General features: G+C 37.1%; 1 protein-coding gene across 6 annotated transcripts in view; it reads left to right on the top strand.

The window, feature by feature from the left end:
• The window catches only part of LRRIQ1 (leucine rich repeats and IQ motif containing 1), a 259,941-nt gene that overhangs the window by 129,393 nt on the left and 110,592 nt on the right, over positions 1-19,956 (top strand). For all 6 annotated transcript variants that reach the window (XM_066257791.1, XM_066257794.1, XM_066257793.1 and 3 more), the window contains exon 23: positions 3,090-3,191. In XM_066257791.1, the coding sequence (XP_066113888.1) occupies positions 3,090-3,191 (102 nt within the window). The remainder of the gene's footprint in view (positions 1-3,089; positions 3,192-19,956) is intronic.

The raw sequence follows: 19,956 nt of genomic DNA, 5'->3' as shown, positions 1-19,956 counted from the left end.
AGGTTGCCGGTTCAAAATCCTGGGCTTGCCTGGTCAAGGCACATATGGGAGTTGATGCTTCCAGCTCCTTCCCCCTTCTCTCTCTCTCCCCTCTCTCTGTAATAAAAATGAATAAATAAAATCTAAAAAAGTAAATAAATAAGAAAATGGGTAATAACCAAATTTTTCTGTATGAAGGTAGTGAAAATAAGATAAACCAGTGAGCTAAGATTAGGGTTACAGAAACTAAAAAGGGATTCCACAAGGGAGGAAACAATTTTTGGGATATTCTAATGCCTAAATAGAATTACATTGTTTAAATGAAATAATAGAGATAAAGTGTAAAGTACAGAGCCGCATGCATACTAGAAATTCAGTTTACTTATAGATTTCTTTAAATATTTTATAAAGATGCATTAAAACCTATTTCCCAGACACTGGGCAAGTTATGCTAGCAGATATAAAGACTTTAAAAAAGCAGCAGGTTAAACATGCTATTGATTATCTCAGAGGAGTTATTTTAAATGTACGTACCTGACTTTGCAATGCAAGAATAGATGTCACAGATTGTGCTCCTTACAATATCTTTATCTTCATACTTTCTTATGTGATTGTGTAGTTTTTGAGGGTAGGAATAGTGTCTTGTGCATGGTGAAATTTCCAGGGACTCTCAAAATCAAGTGATATTTTTTTCTGCATCGAGAAATACTGTTTCTTACTATCATTATCCCTTCAAAATTTGAATTGTTTTAAATCAATTTAAGGTGGTATATCAGCATATTTTAAAATAAAAGGATATTGAAAATGTAGCACTCTTTATGTGCTCTTGATAAATGAAATTTTATTGAGTAAATTAAGCTAGATAACTGTTAAATATTTTATATATATTAGCTTATTTAATCTTGATAATAGTGTGAAGAAAGTGCTATTGTTACCCATGTTCTACATATTAAGAAATCAAGGTTCTGGCCAGTTAGCTCAGTCAATTAGAGTGTCATCACAAAACACCAAATTTTGGGGTTTGATCACCAGTCAGGGCACATATGGGAAGCAATCAATGAACAAACTAAGTGGAACAGCAAATGAATGCTTCTCTTTCTCTCTCTCCCCCTCTCTCCCTCCATCCCTTCTATCCTTTCTCTGTCTCTCCAAAATAAATAATTAAAAAGATAAAATAAAATAAAGTCACAGAGAGATTATTTTCCCAAGGGAGTGCCAAAGTATTTATAAAAGATCAATAGGTTTCATTCCATGCCCTGTGTTGAATAAAATGAAATCAATTATGGATTCATCAGTCTATTTTTAATAAATCCCACCTTATTCTATGAAGGACTCATGATTTTTAAAAATATATAATAAATGGTAAATGCTATTATTTATTTTGTAATTGTATGTCTGCTAGCTTCCATGAATGGAACACCCACACTTATGTAGGCATAGGTCTTCATGTTTTATATACATTATCTCAGTAGGCACAGGACTTCATGTTTTATATACATTACCTCAGTGTTTTCTGTTGGACAGAGGAGGAGGCAGAGAGCGAGAGCAATTTGTCCTGAGTCATATAACTAGTTTAAGTTGGAGCTTGAATCCAACCTAGGTCTATAGAATCCAAATGTCCTTGCTCAGAAAATATATATGCAGATAGAAAGGCAAGAATATAAAGAGAATGTAAGAAAAGATCAGCAGGTTATAATAAGATATCATTGCAGAATATGAGCCGATGGTAATCTGTCTTCCCTGAACAACTAATGCTCCTTTTGACATGTCAGTATAATTTTTTGTAAATAAGTTAGGTGATATATAATACTTATTCTATTAAATATATATATACATATATACACACAAGGATTTTTATTATTCTTGTTGATAATTCATATTGAATACAGATAGGAACAACCAACTCTTATAATACTTTAGGTCACATATAATTATGAGATGTGCTCAATATTGACCAATATTTTCCCTAATATTAAGAAACATATAAATCATGCTTAGTAAGAATAAATTATTACTAGAGGACTAATGAAATTCTTCAATTTGGTCATGCTTGAGAATAATTCTGCAAAGACTATTCTGCTTTTCTGATTCACAAATCTAAAGAATATGTTACCTTAGCATTTAATTAAAATGTATTTTAGGGTTTGTGATATTTAAAATCTTATTTTTATTTGGCATATTTAATTATATTACACTAGATATTAATCAAAGATTCTTAAAGACTCTTTCTACAAGGTGATATGAGATACTAAGAAAATGTATACTGACCTTAATTGTGGTTTAATGGTAACCTATACTTTATTGTTTTTATTGGATATAATTGAAATACATTTTATTAGTTTCAGGTGTACAACTAAGTTAACCTACTTTGACGCATAATATTCTACTCTTTATTCTACTTTCTATTACTTACTTATATTTTTCTTATAGTTCATCAACAAGCAAAACCTTTTGGTCTTAATTGAACTGACCAAAATCCCAGTTTCATATTCTATACAACCATTCATTATCCATAAAAAATATTATAGGGCCTTACATTTACATCCATCCTATTTATTTTGGAAAATTAATAGATTTAGAATTCCCTTAGCTATAACAATATATAGGATTTATACATTCTTGCTATGTGTAATATATCAGGGCAAATAAAACTATTAATTTCTTTGTAAACTGAATGAAGATGTAATTATTTTCTATCTGTTCTTCATCCCATTAGTTATCTTGCTTACATCACATCTACCCCAGCTCCTCAGAGTTTAGAGGAGAAAAAATAGGGTTATTTGTTGTTTTCTGTACATAACTTTTACCTTTTATTATTCATTTATAGAAATTTTACTTTCTCTCTGCCTAAATATCAGGGATTTAAGAAAGGAGCTAAAATAATGAACAGTGAAGCAAATCCCAAATAAAAGAATGATGCCATCACTAAAAAATTTAAGTGTAAATTTTTTATGCATTATTAGCGTTTCTGCTTTTTGTATGAAGTAGTGGCTGTGTGTTTAATCAAACTACCAAGGAAGTATGAGTGGTTAGTACCTTTTCATGTAGCCATTTCAGAGAAGGACTGATCCAGGGGGCTGAACATTGTTTCTTCTTGCTATTTTGTCTAGATGCTACTGTGCGCCTAGCATTATTCAAAAAAAATGAAAATAAAGTTTCTGTTATACAATCACCAAAGAAGGTACAACCCAGAGGAGATGATTATATTGAAGGTATGGTTTAATCAAAGATACATAGAAAGGTAAAAGTTGTAGCAATGAAAAATTATATTTAAAACAAAAATTTTAAATCCTCAATAGTATACTAATTACATATATGAAAACTTAGATATAAAATATAACTAAATAAAAATCAAAATATGGTTCTTAGAGCTAGAATACTAATTTAATGTATTGGTTAATTAGTATTTTAGTATTTGTGTCTATGCTTGCATAAATTTAAGTTCCTTGTATTTCTGTGAAAGCTTTATAATGTACCGTTTCTTTTACTAATTTTATTTAAATTTTACAAAGACATAATATTAGCCTATATCAATGAAAGTGATCAAGTGTTGAAATGGTATTCTACTATATTTACTTTACTGCCAATATATATCCATTGTATTAAACATTCAAAATTAAACTCCAGACTTTTAAGTAATTTACCATATTTGAAGCTAGCCCAATTTGCATTTTGAGTAAAGTATTTTCACATCTAAGTGGCAGATGATATTTCTGGTTTCAGCATTCAGAAGATGTATGGACTTATTAAATAGAAATATTGAATGTAGTAGGGCAGCCAACGTAACTTAAAAACAAGTTTGCCTTTGCTTTCTCTTTAATATTAAAATGTTTATAATTTTATCTATAGTTTTGGACTATAATTTTTAATAGACAAAAATGGAGTCAAATATATTTGAATGAACTTTTTAGAATTTTTAATAATTTGTTTATTATACATTTTAAATAAATCTGAAAGTTATGCATCATCATAGCATGATTTGAAAAAAATACACATTTTGATTTACATTTCTGTTCAGTGATGTCTCAAACTAAAGAAAAATTGATAACCATCACTTTTACACTTTTATAGGGAAGCATATTAAGTGTGAAGTGGTGAAAGACATGGAATTTAGAATTTTCTTTAAGGTCTATAGTGATAAATATAGGTGAAGCAAGTGTTAGCAAATTATGGAAATTGTTAGATGAATAAATGATGGTATATGAAGGTTTCTTTTACCATTTAATTTTATAAAAAATACTTAAAATTTTCCATAGTATAATATTTTGAAAACTTGGTGTCCATTGAAGGTGTTAAAAACATTATTATTTCAAAAAATATTTATGAATTACTCTTTTAATGGAATTAAAATGTGTTTTCAATATAAAATAAGGCTTCAGTTTTAAACAGGGTTATTTTCTTATGGCAATCTTAACTTCACTGCTTATTTTAAAAGGAAGAGTGAGAATTCTGCTAAAATCAATACTAACTTCACATATAGTACCTAGGAGTGTTGTTCCTTTAAAAAGATGCCTAAAGAGAAAGAAAATTGTAGCATTTTTGCCCTTTAAATTAGCACATACTTCAGAATCAGAAAGGAGAAATCTATCCTAACATGTTCTATTACATTTTCTCTTTTCCAATGAAATGTGAAGATAAATAACTATCAAGAATAGTATAGCCTGACCTGGCAGTGGTGCAGTGGATAGAGCATCGGACTGGGACACAGAGGACCCAGGTTCGAGACCCCGAGGTTACCAGCTTGACCGTAGGCTCATCTGGTTTGAGCAAGGCTCACCAGCTTGAGCCCAAGGTCACTGGCTTGACCCAAGGGGTCACTCAGTCTGCTCTAGCCCCCCACCCTGGTCAAGACATATATGAGAAAACAGTCAATGAACAACTAAGGTGCTGCAATGAAGAACTGATGCTTCTCATTTCTCTCCCTTCCTGTCTGTCTGTCTCTATCCCTCTCTCTGTCACACACAAAACAAATAGTATAAATGTGTATATGGTATATTTATTAATTCATGTGCTAATATAAAATATATGTAATAACAGTAGTTCAAATAGTGATAAAGAAGACTATAGAACATAAAACATTTCTATATGTGATGTATATTTTTGTTTTCTTTCCCACGTGAAATGTATTAATTTTTTTCTACCTCAAGTACACTTTTATTTTATTTATTTCACTAGTCACTGAATGGTCTTTAAGTATGTACCAAATATTCTTGTGACTAACAGTTATTTTAGGGCATTTTTAAAAGAAATGGCCTTGGCAAAAACAGTTGTACATTGCAGAATTTTACTTTCCCTCATTACTATGTTTATTTCTGCCCTCCTTTTAAGGGGAAAAGAGTGAGACCCAGATAACTTGATCACTGCTGGCCATGAGGTTGAGCCTCATGTTATGCATAATTGCTGATTTGACCTCACCCACCTCCTAGACTAACACTTTTATTTGTAACTAGTCAACTAGCAAGTTAGCAGCCTGACTATAGCCAGCCTCCCTGTATAGGAAGTGTTTTTAAACCAGGACTGTTGAGATAAAATTTGCATAATATAAAATGTACCCATTTTGAGTACAATTCAATGAATTTTGATATATTTACAGTTATAGCACCATCATCACAATCTAATTTTAAAACATTGAAAGAGATTTTTTAAATTTTATTTGAAAGTTTGAATGAAATTAATAGTTAGGCACCTTATCTTCCATAAATGAGGTAGATTAGAATTAAATTCTGCTGGAGGGTTAGATTGAACATGGAAACGTATCTCAGCACAATGTATACCAGCACTGTAATTTCTATGGTGTTGTTGAAATTAGGTTATAGTGTTTGATTACTTCTTTCTATAATGCTCATTTATTTTATAATCAGGTTTTCTAATTTTTTCAAAACCTATAATTAAATTTTTTTTTTTTACTTTGTGATGTTTTCAATGAGGGATTTTCATGATTCCTCTTATAAATTATACTAAAATATTTTGATTATTATTGTTGATGTTATCTGGATAAGACTAGCATGATAGAAAAGATGGTGGACATAGTCTAATGGTTTAGGGTAAAATATATGTTTAAATTTGAGAAATATTTAATGTGAAATATTAAATTATATGAGCTGATATAAGGTAAATAATTATACTCTTCTGAAAAGATATATTTTATAAAATATTCTTATGTTTTGTCATATACAGAAGTTGTTGGCAATTCTTGTCTAATTTTTAGATTTAGACCTCTAACCCAGTCAGGGCTGAGGAAACTTTGACCATAACTGTTCCCAGGGAAACTGCATATATGGGCCGAATGTCACAGAGCAATTAGTTCTTCCTATAATATATGATTAAGAGACTGAGGAACCCCCAGATCCAAAATTGGTTTACTTGATTTCTTTGCCTAATTACAATATTAATATTTATTTAGTGTCAGGTACCTTCTTAGTTTATCCTTTGTCACCTGTAATCCCTACTTTGGTTTTAAATATCTAATTTTGCCTTTAGAATTTCATTCTTAATTTATCACTTTCTTGTTTATTACCTTGCAGATCTCCACCAAGTTTCCTCTTAAAATGTTCAATTTAGAGCACTGATAATTCTTCTATGGATATCACCAGTATAACAGAACACATAGCTTAATTGAAGTAAATGTGTACTATAGAGTAAGTCTAACACAGTTTGAACTTGATTCCACCTTTTATTGACATTATTTAATCTCTATTTAGTATTGTATTTTTGCCTGTGTGATTGGATGCTAACAGTACCTACTTATTAGGGAGCATAAGATTCTACTTGTGAACTGCTTTCAACTCACAGTATAAATACATAGTAAGTGCTTAAAACTTTTAATCATTAATAACAGTCATTTTAAAAATATAGCTTTTATTTTTTTCTATTTGCAATTGGTAGTGTTTATTATACTTTTGCTAAGTACAGTTGTAGTGTTTATTGTTTTGGTTTTTTTTTTTTTTGTTAAGAGTTTTATTTAACTCTCTGATTCAGTCTTCTTAGAAACTCTGAAAAATATGTTGTGACTGTCAACATTTTACAAACGAGAAAACTGTTTTCAGGAGTTTGATTAGTGACTTGTCCAAGGTCATACAGAGAAGAAATGGCTAGAGGGAAATGGGGATAATTTTTTTGAAAATCAAAACAAAGCAAAAATTTTAAAAAATGAAGAATTGAAAAGCTAAGGTTCTTTGGTAATCTTGAAATGCATACAAACTTAGAATAAAAATATTTAAGAAAGAAATAAAGACTAATTATTAAATTAGGGAAAACTCTAGGAAGCTAATCAATTTTGTTCTTTCTTTCTGATAGCTTGCATTAATATAAATTAAAAAACAGTTTAGTGCCAATGTAATAAAGATCTGATTTGTGCCCTACATTAGCTGCTATCTAAGTTAGAGAGACAGAGACAGAGAGAGGAACAGACAGACAGCAAGAGAGAGAGATGAGTAGCATCAAATTTTTTCATTGCAACACCTTAGTTGTTCATTGATTGCTTTGTCATATGTGCATTGATGTGGGAGGCTACAGCAGAGTGAGTGACCCCTTGCTCAAGCCAGCAACCTTGGACATAAGGCAGAGACCTTGGGCTTCAAGCCAGCAATCTTTCAGCTTATGCTAGAGACCATGGGGTCATGTCTAGGATCCCACACTCAAGCCAGTGACCCTGTGCTCTAGCTGGTGAGCCAGCACTCAACCCAGATGAGCCCATGCTCAAGCCAGTGACCTCAGGGTTTCTAACCTGGGTCCTCTGTGCCACTGCCTGGGAAGGCCTTAGCTAATATTTTTATAATTATTATCATTGCCTAACATTATTAAATACCTATTAGACTGTAAATAAAGGACCCTATTTTCAACCACCTATTTTAATTTTCAGATAGTTGAAATCTCCTCACTCAGCCCAAAAGTAAACACCATATTTTGGCTTCATTTGTTTCTCTTTATTTATACATAAATTAAATTACTTTTCTGTCCTAATCTGCTAAAATTTTTAAAATTTCAATTCCCAAAGCCAATGCCAAATTCAGACTTTGGGCTTTGGACAAGGACAGAAGCTAGACAAGCCAGCAAAAATATTAGATCTGGCCCAACAATCTTCTTAGATAGGAAGGTTTAGTCTTAGCCGTTTCATTCACTGGGACAATTTTACTTGATTTTAAAGTCAAGTTTTCTAAATTTTTAGTCTTGTACTGTCATCACCAACATGCTTCCCATTTCTCCTCTTATAAAACTTAAGACTGACATATACCATAGATGTTCAATTATTTTTGTATTAAATATTTTAGCATTGAAGGCATTAAAAGACCTTTCATTTCTATAATTTTACTTCAAAGCATTTCTAATGGAACCATCTTCTTTTGTACTTTTCACTATATAATATGTGCCTCTTTTATCCACCTTTCTCTCTTTCAATACCAGCTTAGAACAAAGAATCATAGTACATGGATTGTTTTAAAATAGGTCTTACATTTTTGTAGCTGTATGGAGTATTTGCTAATTGCACCAACATGAGTAGGTATTAGAAGCTGGTAGAATAAATGGCACAGGGCATATGCAGGAAGCAGGAAATACCTGAAGGCATGCTCTTAAGAAGAGAGAGTATGCTGATGAGTGTGTGTGTGTGTGTGTGTGTGTATGTGTGTGTGTAAGAGCCGGTAGCTGAGTAGGAGGCTGGTGGGATTGAGAAAATAAAAGACAGACAACAATTGTGGTGATTGCCTGGGAGAGGGTGTGGAGGAAGGTGGAGGAAGGTATGGGGAGGTAAATGATGATGAAAAGAGACTTGGGTTGGGGAACACACAATACAATGTAGAGATGGTGTGCTATGAAACTGTCCACCTGAAACCTGTATAATTTTGTTACCCACTGTCACCTCAATACATTCAATAAAAAAATATGTTCATAATCATTTATACTGAGCAAGTCACAATATTAGACAAAGTAGACATGGATATGAATACTTATAAAATGTGATCTGTTCATCAGTATCTTAGTTTCCAACTATCACTACACTTTCAATTTCCTTTCCTATGATATTTTAAGTTCCTTGTATCTCCTTAGTGTCTACAGCCCTTAGCATAATGCCCAATGTATAACCAATGCTTAATAAATGTTTTGTAATGATTAAATAAACACACAAAGGATCCCACCCTTAAATAGCTTCAAATATATATATATGGAGATGCAACATGCTTTCAATGATGTCTTTGAACATGCTGCTTCCTTTGACAAATTGGAGTCACTGTCGTAGGCATTACACAAAATTTCTTCATGTGGCTAATTCTTGTCATCTCAGGCATTAACCCCTTAGGAATACTTTTCTGATTCTAATTTGGAACACCACTTACTGTGTTCTTACAGTATCCTGAATAAGCTTTTATCTTCCATATATTTAACATAATATGATATAATTTAATACCTTCTTTACTCTTCCCTATCATTTACCATTTGTACAAGGAATTGTTTCAAGTGCTTTATTTATGATAGCTTTTAAATTCTCACAACAACCTTTCGAGATGGAAGGCAAAACTTCATTATTTTTAGAAAAGTGAAAATCTGCCTGCACTAACTAGGAATTAAAGACCAACTAGTGGCCCTGGCTGTTTGGCTCAGTGAATGGAGCACTAGCCTGGTGTGCAGACATCCCAGGTTCAATTCTGGTCAGGGCACATGTGAGAAGCAACCATCTGCTTGTCTTCCCCTCTGCCCCCCTCTTCGCGTCTCACAGCCAGGGTCTTGGTTGGCCTGAGCATAGGCCTCAGGCACTGAGGAGAGCTCGGTTGGTTCAAGCTTTGAGCATCAGCCCCTGGCACTAATGATAGCTGGGTTGATTTGAGCATCAACCCTAAATGGGAGTTGCCGGTAGATCCCGGTCCAGTTGCATGTAGGAGTCTGTCTCTCTGTCTCCACTCACTTAAAAAAGGAAAGAAGAAAAAAAATATCAACTAAAATCTTGTAGTCTGAATAATTTTTGTTGTTGTTTTTGTGTAAAATTATTCATCTTTTTTATTTTATTTAGTCAATTAAATTTAACAGGGTGACATTGATCAATTATAGTACATAGATTCAGAGAAAACATCTCCAGGTCATTTTGACATTTGATTATGTTGCATACCCATCAGCCAAAGTCAAATTGTCCTCCATCACCTGTTATCTGGTTTCCTTTATGCCCCTCTCCTCCTTTACCCTCCCTCTGTTAGCCATGTTTATATAATTGCTTTTTATTTCTCGACTTGACTAATAGAGGAATAAGGACCGGAGGAGTCAGTAACAAACATAAATAAAATTTAAATGTATGTTAGAAGCCCAACTTAGAGATAATTGAAGATCAAGAGCCATATTTTAACTTCTCTTTTGAAAATTTAATATGGCAGCCTTTTATATAACTATGTTAAGAATATTCACTTACCCTCTGGTTGAACGTAGAACAAAAACTAAACCCCGCATCATGGCCCCCCAACTGTAAATATCAGGCCCCCTTTCTGTTCCTTATGTCTGAGGAGCACTCTCTAACTTTGGAGCTTTTGAAATCCATCTTTCTGCCTAGAAACTCTGCACTCCACACTTTGCACAAGCTCCCTCACATTGTTTAGTTTGCACTTCAAGTCCTGTGAGAGGGATGTCCCTTGAAATAAATCCTAAAGTAGCCCTTTCTTCTATGCACACTTTGGTATGGCATCTGCTACATTCATTGCATTTATTTGCTATTGTCTTATTTATTAATTTAAACTGTTACTTATATATTGTGTTTCCACCAATAGAGAATATAAGTACCATGAAAGGAGAACCATCACAGTCTTACTCATTGTTAACCTCAGCACGTAGAATAAAGACAGGTCCATAGTTGGTATTCAATAAATATTTGAGTAAGGAAGAATATAAAGTTATATGATATGCTTATAATTAAAACTTCCTAAATATGGTCCAGGCACTATCATACCATTTGTTAATTTAAGGTTCAAAGTCATTTAAATTTTCTACAGGAAAATAAATATTATTAGGGGATTTTGTCTAATAAAGCATAAAACTTATTTTAAAAAAATCTTCATATATAAGGAGGATTCATGAATGACAATGTAGGGTCAAAGAGTAGGCTATCAAACTCATCTTTATCCACACTATTTATAACTTCTATTTTCTAATTTTCCCTCAATTTCTGTCATAATAGACTATATATACTCTGTTCCAAGGTGTATATGCATATATATCATATATATCATATATATGTATGATTTTAACATGTTATATATAAATATAATATGCAATTGACATATATATAATTTATATGCTTCATGTATATGTTTATGTGTGTATATATATGTATATGCATATATATGTGTATATAATGCAGATATAAGTAAATGATGTATATGTGGTTAAACTAAAATATAGAAAGGAATTTTAAATCTTTTAGATGTTTTTAAATGGACCATATGTAGCCAGTGAGATATTATTAGTGTATTTTTCATTAAAAAATAAAAGATGACTTCTCCATATGATAATAGAACTATGTAATTTAGAACAACCATCTCGCAGAGAACAACAAATATTTGAAATTTTATTTTATTTCTTTATATCTAACTGAAATCACTGAAGAATTAACAAGTAAATAAATAATTAGGAAATCCAGGGAGCTTAGAAGCTGAGGAAAGCTTTTAATAATGTTACCAATCTAGGCAAGATGGAAATAGACTTTCTATTAGTCTCGGCAGGAATAAATGTAAACCATATCCAGAAAAAGTGACAAGCTTCACATGACCTCTGTGATCCTTTCTATATCATATTTGGCACACAATAAGAAAATAGGCTTAGAAGGAGATGAGACAACATCATTGAACACTACAAAATAATAGACAATAGAAATAGAGCCAACAAGATTTTAGATACAGAGAATTTAAAGGAAATATACCAAATAAAGGAAGGGAGGAAGGGAGGGAGGGAGGGAGGAAGGAAGGAAGGAAGGAAGGGAGGAAAGAAGGAAGGAAGGAAGGAAGGAAGGAAGGAAGGAAGGAAGGAAGGAAGGAAGGAAGGAAGGAAGGAAATATACCTACTAAACTTTGGGAACATAAAAGAGAAAATTAGGATTTCAACTAGATATTCTTTTTTTTTCTTAGTCATTCTTTTTAATTTTTTTTACTTTAATTTAAAAAATTTTTCAATTATAGTTGACATACAATATCATATTAGGTTCAGATGAATAACCCAGTGATTAGACATTATATAACTTACTAATAATGATCACCCTGATAAATCTATACCCGTCTGACTCCATACATGGTTGTTACAGTACTGCTGACTGTATTCCCTAGGGTGCACTTTATATCCCCTGACTATTCTGTAACTACAAATTTGTACTTCTTAATCCTTCACCTTTTTCACCCATTCCCCCAAGCCCTCGCCCATCTGGCAGCCCTCAAAATGGTCTCTGTATCTATGAGTCTGTTTTGGTTCTGTTTATTTGATTTTTAAGATTCAATTCTTGATAGTTGTATATTTATTTCCATTTTATTGATATTTTTAGTCTTTTTTTTTCCTTCTCCTTGAAGAGGACCTTTTAATATTTCATGTAACACTGATTTGGTGGTGATAACTCCTTTTAGCTTTTTCTTGTCTGGGAAATAGATACATATAGCCTTCAGTTCTAAATAATAGCTTTGCCGGGTAGAATATTCTTCATTATAGGTCCTTACTTTTCATCATTTTGAATATTTCTTGCCACTCTCTTCTGGCTGCCAAGTTTCTGTTGAGAAATCAGCTGACAGTCTTAGGGGAGCTCCCTTGTAAACTGCTTTTAAGATTCTCTCTGTTTTTAACTTTTGGCATTTTAATTATGATATCTCTTGGTGTGGGCCACTTTAGTTCATCTTGTCTGAGACTCTGTGCTTCCTGGACTTGCTTGTCTATTTCCTTCACCAGGTTAGGGACATTTTCCATCATTATTTTTTCACAGAGATTTGCAATTCTTTGCTCTCTCTTCTCCTGCTGGCCCCCCCGTGATGTGAATGTTGGTATGCCTGAATTTGTCCCAGAGGCTCATTACACTATTCTCATTTTTTAATTATATTTCTTTTATTGTTTTTTTTTGGGGGGGGGCACTATTTTCTGCTTTCCTATCTTCCAAATCTCTGTCTCAGTCCTCTGCTTCATCTCTTCCACTGTTGGTTCACTGTAATATATTCAACTCAGTTACTGTATTATTCATTTCTAACTGGTTCTTTTTTATATTTTCTCTCTCTTTGGTGAAGTTCTCACCAAGTTCATCTGCTCTTCCCCTGAGTTCATTGAGCATCGTATTACCAGTGTTTTGAACTCTGCATCTAGTAGGTTGCTTGTCTCCATTTTGTTTAGTTCTTTTTCTGGATTCTTGTTCTTTTCTTTCATTTGGGACATACTTCTTTGTCTCCTCATTTTGGCAGCTTCTTTGTGTTGATTTCTATGTGTTCAGTGGAGCTGCTATGCCTACGGGCTTAGTAGAGTCGCTTTATGTAGTAGCTGTCCAGTAGCACAGCCTTCCCATCACGTGAGCTGGGACTCCAGGTGTACCCCTGTGTGTACTCCGTGTAGCCTTCTGTTGCACCTGAGCCTTGATTGCTGTTGGCATGTCAGTGGGAGAAATTTAGCCCCAGGCAAAAATTGACTGTGACTATGGTGGAGGATCGGCTGTGCAGGGCCTACCTCACAGATCAATGGCTGCTCCAGCGGGGCTCTTGTGCTTGCTGAGACTGCTCCTTGAGTGTGTCGCTTGTGGAGGTGGTTGGGTATTGCTTCGATGTGGTCTGAAGCTGTCCTCTGGGTGCACTGGCTCTTGGGTCTCCCAGGAGCTGGAGACCAAGGTCAGCTACCACCTGTGTTCTGCCCAGGCCCACGCAGCATGAGGTACAAAGCGATCTGTAGATGGCTGCTACTCGTGCTGGACTTGGAGGTACCCAGGAGAGGCCACGCTGTGAACCAAGGCCAGCTGCTGCTAGTGCCAGGCCTGGGGCCACTTGATGAGAAGTAAGGGACATGTTGGCTCCAGATGCTGCTTATTTGAGAGATTTTAGGAAAGTCTGAAGCATAAGCCAAAACAGGTTGTTTGTATGGAGAAGCCACTGGAAACAGCTCGGGCGGGGCTGAGAGCTGGATGGAGAAGGGTCTCAGGGAATCACCATGGCTGGGGAAATACTGTCACCCAGTGCCAGGCCGGTGGCTGAGGCCAGGCAGGTTCACATTGGATTTGGTCAGATGGTAGAGGAACTGTGGAGCCAGAAAGCAGAGGGTTGTTCCTGTTTAGTAGAGTCTCAGAATGGCGGGCAGGCACACAGGTGGAAGAAAACCACTTCTCCCAATGGCGGGTGAGCAAAGAGCAGAATCACCCCTCGTGGTGGCAGGCAAGTGAACAGGAAAATGAATCCTCACAGCCCCTCACAGTGGTGGGCAAGCAATACACACCAAGAGCAAGCACCCATAGCCTTACATATGCTATACACACACGCCTCTGCCATGTGCGCATGCACTAATCATGCAAAGTGCAAGCAAGCAAGCAAGCCTAACACAGCTGTTTCCCCAACACTCCACTCCTTTAGAGTTGCTTGTCTCACAATCTACGTGACAGATATCTTCTGTGATGGTCTGTGTCAGGAATGAGGTATATTACATAAACAGAGACTACAGCAACGGCACAAACTGTACCAAAAATGACAATACAGTAATTATAAAGGTGCTCTTCACAATATCTGAGCAATCTGCCCAGGGAGTTAACTGGAGGCCCACCTCTATCCCCCTACCCAACGGTGCTAACAAAGCCACCCATTATAGGTGGGGAGGGCTGTGCAGTCCAGGGCCATGTCCGTTGAAGAAAGCATCCTTGGTGCACCTCTGCAACTGGATACCAGCAGCTGCCTGAAGCAGAAGGACCTCCACAGATGCTGCCCCCCACAGGGTCTCTCATTACTGTCCATGAGTGGTGTATCCATCGAGCAAGGGAGCCACTGATCCCCTCTTGTTGCAGTCCCTTCTTCAAGGTCCATTACACCACTCAATGATCAGTTCATTATAGACAGCCCAGCTGTCTGTGCAAGTCACCAATGTAAAGGTCCATTACAGGCACTTAGCCATACAGTTCTTTGATCGTGGATTTCAACACCTCTCCATAAGTGCTCTGTTGTCAAAAGCCCCATCCAAATGCCTCAGCAAGCTCACAGGGCCTGGCTAAGTCAAACACATTCAAGGCCTATGTTGCCTTGACAGTTCTTTTAGCAGCTTCAAAAATACCTATTATTTTCTAAGGCCAACACCTGTTGCACATAAGAAGGGGACCAGAGGATTGTCAATTTCATAGCCCCTGCCCATCCGCACTAAACAGATCCCTCAGCCTTCACCCTATTCAAACTGGAATAACAGTTCTTGGGGATCCTCCTCTCCCTCAGTTGTCTGCTGTCTCCATCATTTAATCCTGCACACATGCAACCTGAACATCAGTCATTTTCTTGTCAGCTGTTGGGCCACCCGCTTCTACCACTTTTTCAGTGGCTGGAACCTCTGTTCTGGTTTAAGCTGCCACCAAAACTCTAACAGGATTCTATTAGACCTGCCATCTAATTTCTCCTTATCTGTCCTGGCTGCAATCAAGACTACCCACATCTGTGTTTGGGTAATTTTTACGGGCTTGTTTCTCTTGTCAGTTTAAGGCAGTGGGGCAACATGGGAAGCAGCCTTATGGTTCTGTGCTGCCTCCACCTCCCCCAAACCTGCCACTGTGTAATAGTCTTGATGGGCTGCCCCACATAGGGGCTCAACAGAGCCACTAGTGACTCAAAAGGGTTGATGGTGCTACAGAGAATGTGGTTCCTCCTCCCTGCCATAAAGACTTCCTTAACTGGCCCACAGGACCTCAGTTTGAAAGCAACATTCCTCATACCTAGTTCCCAGAGGACCTGATGCAGCTCAGTATATGACTGCTACTAACTCAGAAACTCCAGCAAGTCCCCAGCATTCTGCTAGACCACACAAAGGGCAGCCATCACCCATTCTAATAGGGCAGTGGTCCCCAACCTATTTTGGGCCACGGACCAGTTTAATGTCAGAAAATATTTTCACGGACCGGCCTTTAGGGTGGGATGGATAAATGTATCATGTGACCGAGATAAGCATCAAGAGTGAGTCTTAGACGGATGTAACAGAGGGAATCTGAACATTTTTTAAAAAATAAAACATCGTTCAGACTTAAATATAAATAAAACAGAAATAATGTAAGTTACTTATTCTTCCTCTGCGGACCGGTCCCAAATGGCTCACAGACTGGTACCTGTCCACGGCCAAGGGGTTGGGGACCATTGTAATAGGGTATGGCAGTTTTGAAGATGCTGTCTCAAGGAGGAGTGCGTGGTAATGGTGGCTAATTTTTCCATCTTTGTTCCAGAGAGCATGATGCCATCCACCCCCTATGTCTCACAACTGTAACAACCAAGCTTCCAGGGACTTGGTGGGTTTCTGCCTGAATTTTGTCCCTAATTCTGTCAACTATCTGAGTGTAGGGCTGGACCGCAGAGTGCTCAACTCCTTTCAGAGGGGGTTGTGCCTGCCCCTGAGGCACTTTTGGCTTCTGGGAGACCAACCACCGGCCAGGCTCTGAGTCTGCTGATGGCAGTTTCAGCCCAAACCTATTCCTCCTCAGAAAAGGAATTGTAAACTCCTGCTACCTCTGACTCCGAGTTCTTCTCCCAGCACAGATACAGCTCCTTTTTCAGCAACCTCTTCAGCTCTTGCAGCTGCTGGCTCTCAGCCTGAAGCTGAAACTGAAGTTCTTGAAGTCACAGCTCTTTCTCTAACAACTAGCAGTGCCAGTGTTCAACTTTAAGGGCAAACTGGATCTCTCAAACCAGCAATTCCTTCTCCATCAACTGTTCCAGCTCCTGCCGTTGTTGGTGCTCATTCTCAAGCTCACACTGGAGTTCTCAAACTCAGGTGGACTCTGTCATGGAGCTTTCAGTTTCTTCTCACCAGGCTGTAAGAAACACCCAGCCAGTGGCCCTCAACATGGTGGCCATAGAGAAGCACATGCTCAAGAACAGCCACTCCTCTATTCCACCTGTCCATGGTGTTGGTGGCTCTGAAAGGGTCTGATCTGAATCATTCTAGATATAATGCTGGTGGCCGAGGCCAAGCAAGTTCACATTGGATTTGGGCAGGCAGTAGAGGAACTGTGGAGCCAGAAAGTTTAGGGTCATTCTCATTTATTAGAATCTCCCAACAGTGGGCAAGCGCAAAGGCAGAAGGAAACCACTCCTCCCAGAAGTGGGTGAGCAAAGAGCAAAACTACTCCTTGTGGCAGGCAGCAGGCGAGTGAACAGGAAAACAGCTGCTCATGGTGGCAGGCAAGCGACCTGCCAAACGGCTTCTCACCATGGTGGGCAAACGATCTGCACCAACGGAAAGCATTTGTAGCCTTACATAGGCTATGCACTTCTCACGCACTAATCATGCAAAGTGCAAGTGAGCAAGCCTAACACAGCTGTTTTCCCAACACCCAGGTTGTGAGAGACTCAGATATGGTGTCTACTTGCTGACTCTGTGAAGGGGAGGTTAACAAAAAGAACAATGACCTCTGCCAGCACTTCTGTCTGGGAGGAAGCGACCCCTCCAGATCTTGCTCTGATGCCATACTTCAGTTCCTCTGCATATATCCCTCATGCCTTTTGAGCTGCTTGCCCTGGCATGGGAGTTTAGGGAAATTCCAAGCAAGTTGGGGGGGGGGCTTTAAGAAGAATAGCTAGGACTCCAGCAGCCTTTGCCTCACTAACTCACAATCCCTGCTGGTTTTTATAGCCTGACATAATGGGTACTTCTCTTCCTGGCACTCAGCCTCTGGGAGCCCTGGACCAGGGGTCCTGGTTTGGGACTGGGATACCTCACTCCTCAGGGAAAATCTCTGCAGCTTAGATATCCCTCCTGAGTTTTAACCCCCACACATGGGTGTGGGACCAGCCTGTGCTATGTCTCTGCCCCTCCTACCAGTCTTGATGTGGCTTCTTATTTATATTCTTAGATGTAGAACTTCTGTTCAGCTAAATTCCGGGCAGTTCTGAATGACGGTTATTCTGTAGTTTAGTTGTAATTTTGTTGTGGTTGTGGGTAGATGTGAGTACCATATTTACCTATGCAGCCATCTTGACAGGGAGCCTCAATAAGATTTTAAACCTATAAAAATATTCAAATGAAAAGTCTGTAACTTAAAAGCACCACTGAAGTTAAGAACTCAGTGGATACATTTAACTATAGAAGTGAAGAGAGAATTACTGGACTGAAAAATAGCTCTGAAAGAAATATCTAAAGTGAAACATGAAATGAAAGATAATATAATATATATACAAGAGTAGAAAAGAGATATAAACTACAACAAAATATCTAACAGACATGTAATTATAGACCAAGAAAAAGAGATGAAAGAATGGTTTAGAAGTAATACTTGAAGAATTAGCCTGACCAGGCGGTGGTGCAGTGGATAGAGTGTCAGACTGGGATGCAGAGGACCCAGGTTGGAGACTCTGAAGTCGCCAGCTTGAGTGTGGGCTCATCTGGTTTGAGCAAAGCTCACCAGCTTGGACCCAAGGTCACTGGCTTGAGCAAGGGATTACTCAGCCTGCTGAAGGCCCATGGTCAAGGCACATATGAGAAAGCAATCAATGAACAACTAAGGTGTCGCAATGAAAAACTGATGATTGATGCTTCTCATCTCTCTCTGATCCCGTCTGTCTGTCCCTATCTATCCCTCTCTCTGACTCTCTCTCTCTCTGTCTCTATAATAAAAAAAGAATATTTGAGAATTTACCAAAGTAAGAAAAACCTTTAAACTATGGATTTAAGAAACTTCATAAATCACAAAGAAAATATATACAAAGAAAACTACACTGTAACAGATCATAGAGAAAACACAAGAGAAAAATTTTAATTAGAGCCAGAGGGAAAAAATGCAAATTATTTTCAAAGGAGCAATAACAGTAAGTGACTTCTTAATGGCAAACCTGAAAGCCAGAATACAATTGTTATAGATCATGCTCTCCTCCCACAAAATTAACAGGTTGCATCCCTAAACCTAAATATGACTGTATTTGAGATAGGGTTTTTGCCTGCCCTGTGGTGATGCAGTGAATAAAGCGTCGACCTGGAATGCTGAGGTAGCTGGTTCAAAACCCTGGGCTTGCCAGGTTAAGGCACATATGGGAGTTGATGCTTTCTGCTCCTCTCCCTTTTCTTGTTTCTTTCTTTCTCTTTTTCTCTTTTTTTAACTCTAAAAATGAATAAATAAATAAATAAATAAATATCTAAAAAATGCAAGTGTTTAAAAAAATAACAATAAATTTAAAAAGAGAGCGGGGAGCTTTTAAGGAGGTAATTTAGGTTAAATGAGATCAAGTTAGTGGGTCCTTGATCCACTAGAACAGGTATCTTTATAAAAGGAGAATGAGACACCAGAAATGCCTTTTCACAGAGGAAAGGCCATATGAAGATACGTGGACAAGGTAGCCATCTGCAAGCCAAGAAGAGGCCTTAGAAGAGACTAAACTTAGCACCTTGATCTCAGACTTTCAGCCTTCAGAGGTATGAGGAAAAAAATTCTGTTGTTTAATTCCTGCTCTGTGGTATCTTGTTATGGCAGCCCAAGCTGACTAATACACAGTGTAATCATATCTTCAAAGCCCTAAAATAAAGTTCCATCATGGAGTGTCCAACAAAATTTTCTCCTTTAAAAATGAAAGCAAGGCACTTCTATCACTCAGCTCTCCACCGGCTGCTTCTCTGTAGAGCTGCAAAGAAGAAGGAGGAGGACTCCTGGATTCCTGAATTAAAGTTTTGCAGAGAAAGCAGGGAAGGCTAGTGGTTCCAGAAGAAGACTTTGGCACCTTTTTGTTGTCTGTGTTGTTCCTTGCCTTTGAAAGCAACTTTTGTCCCCACCTGTATTAGGCACCCATGTAGTTGTTACCTAGGACACTACCAATATATCTTGGATAGCCA

The sequence above is a fragment of the Saccopteryx bilineata genome, chromosome 2, assembly GCF_036850765.1.
Source record: "Saccopteryx bilineata isolate mSacBil1 chromosome 2, mSacBil1_pri_phased_curated, whole genome shotgun sequence".
NCBI lineage: Eukaryota > Metazoa > Chordata > Mammalia > Chiroptera > Emballonuridae > Saccopteryx > Saccopteryx bilineata.
Note: the sequence above shows the minus strand (reverse complement) of the source record. Positions and strands in the feature narration are given on the sequence as shown.